Raw genomic sequence first — 2118 nt, 5'->3', positions numbered from 1 at the left:
CTTCACCTGTTTGATTGTGTTTTCCTGTAGTTCTTTAAGGGATTTTTGTGTTTCCTCTTTAAAAGCTTATAGTTCTTTACCTGTGTTCTGCATTTCTTTGAGGGTGCTATTTATGTCTTTCTTAAGGTCCTTGGTTCCTGAGTGTGTCAGAGTGCCTGGGGTTGGAGCTTCCTCTGGGTGTTGTGGGACTGGCTGCAGAGCTTGCACCCAAGGTCTGCTCTGCACCCCAGCCCAGACTGACCAGAAGGAACCTGAGTCACTGGGCTGGTGGAGTTCCTGTGTGCCTAGTCCCGCTGGTCCCAGTTACTTCCAGTGTTGGGACAGATGTTGGTTCCTACTCACCTCTGATCTTGGGTGTGTCAGAGTGCCTGGGAGTGGAGCTTCCTCTGGGTGTTGTGGGACTGGCTGCAGAGCTTGCACCCAAGGTCTGCTCAGCTGGGATGATTTGTACCACATACTGGAATAAAGAATCTCAGAGCCTCTGTGTCTCATCTTTTTCTCTTACAGGTTTTAACTTCTCATCCTCTGGACGAGAAGATGTAGATGTGAGAACATTAGGAAATGGTAAGTTGGCATAAGCACTACCTGGTTAGAACCCACCTGCTTACTGCAGCCACTCAAAGCCAAGAGAAGACCAGGATCCTCCGGATTGGGGAGCCTGGAGCATTATGCCGCTGCCTTTGCAGACTGTGATCATTGTCTGAACAGAGTTTATTTCCTTGGAGGCTTCCTTACTTGAAGCCTGTAAGTTGTAATGACTGTGTGTGCCTTAAGAAGATAATCTCTTCCCCTCAAAGTTTATTAGTTATTCCATTTAAGAACTTCTCAGGCATGCACTTTTAATCCCAGCACTTAGGAGGCAGAGGCAAGTAGATCTATTGGAGGACAGGCAGGGATACCTAGAGAAAACCTGTTTTGAGTTAGAGAGAGAGAGAGAGAGAGAGAGAGAGAGAGAGAGAGAGAGAGAGAGAGAGAGAGAGAGAGAGAGAGAAACACACACACTCTGGGATGGGCATGGAGGTGTACTTATGAGGCAGAGGCAGGACAGCCACTGCTATATCGATAGAGCATGTCTCATAAAAGAAACAAAGAATATCTCAAAATGACCACTTTTCAAAATGTCTAGCTTTATTTAAAAATAACTGTTGCAGCTTTCATTTCTTTCCTGTTTTATCTTGTTGGGTTATAAGAAAGATGATGAGACGTCCTTCTGAGCTGTTGTTAGACATTTGCAGTTCCTTTTCCTCACAAGATCACAGCTGTTCCGTGTCACTAGAAGAGTGGCTGGGAGAATGGATCTCACCTCTGTGCGTCTGGGCAGTGCTCTCTGTGACAATGCTAGTTCTGTCAGTGTGTCCAACTTAATTAGTGGCTATTGAAGTCTTGTTTTGTAATTAGCACAAGCCTATGTGAGGCTCTCTGGGAAAGGCAGTCCTTTTCACACACTGCCTGCATGGGTTTAGCAGCCTCCTTGCTCCAGCCCCCAGAAGCCCAGTTACTCTTTCTTCCATTCTTCAGCCCCTACCCTGCACTAACCTCTCAGTCCTCAAGCTCAGCCTGGTTCTCACACCTCCCACATTTGCCCAATGGTAACTGTCAACACGCTTCTGTTTCCTGCTGGGGCGTGCGCTGCCAGGAAGGCCCTTTGCAGTTGAGCTGCTGAATCCTCATCGAGTGCATTTCACTTCGCAAGAAATTAAGGAGCTGCAGCAGGTAAGGGCTGCACGGCTCCTCCGGGCCTGTGTTTGTGCAGCTCTCTGAGCAGGACTAAGTCGGTAATTGTTTTTCTTTCTCTGCTACTGCAGAAAATTAATAAATCATCTGACAAAATCCAAGTCCGTGATTTGCAGCTTGTCACCAGGTAAGGATGGATGTACTAGAGAGTTCAAGGGACTCTTTCAAAAGTTTCCAAAGATCATATGTTTGTAAGGGAACTACATACAGAGTTTATTAAGAAAAGAAAAATCTAACAACCCAATTAGATGGGAAAATGATTAAGTAGACTTTTCTCAAAGGAGGATGTATGAGTAGTCCATGAACATGAAACAATGCCTAGCATTTTGCACAAGGGCTGTGCGAGTCAGAGCCACACCCAGGAGGATGACTGTCAGCAAAAAA

The 2118-nt window shown here is 46.1% G+C and overlaps 1 protein-coding gene across 6 annotated transcripts in view; it reads left to right on the top strand.

The window, feature by feature from the left end:
* The window catches only part of Pus10 (pseudouridine synthase 10), a 73660-nt gene that overhangs the window by 58886 nt on the left and 12656 nt on the right, over positions 1–2118 (top strand). For all 6 annotated transcript variants that reach the window (XM_031342841.1, XM_031342843.1, XM_031342842.1 and 3 more), the window contains 3 exons: positions 508–564; positions 1637–1713; positions 1806–1861. In XM_031342841.1, coding sequence (XP_031198701.1) covers positions 508–564; positions 1637–1713; positions 1806–1861 — 190 coding nt within the window. The remainder of the gene's footprint in view (positions 1–507; positions 565–1636; positions 1714–1805; positions 1862–2118) is intronic.

Source organism: Mastomys coucha, unplaced genomic scaffold, assembly GCF_008632895.1.
Source record: "Mastomys coucha isolate ucsf_1 unplaced genomic scaffold, UCSF_Mcou_1 pScaffold22, whole genome shotgun sequence".
NCBI lineage: Eukaryota > Metazoa > Chordata > Mammalia > Rodentia > Muridae > Mastomys > Mastomys coucha.
Note: the sequence above shows the minus strand (reverse complement) of the source record. Positions and strands in the feature narration are given on the sequence as shown.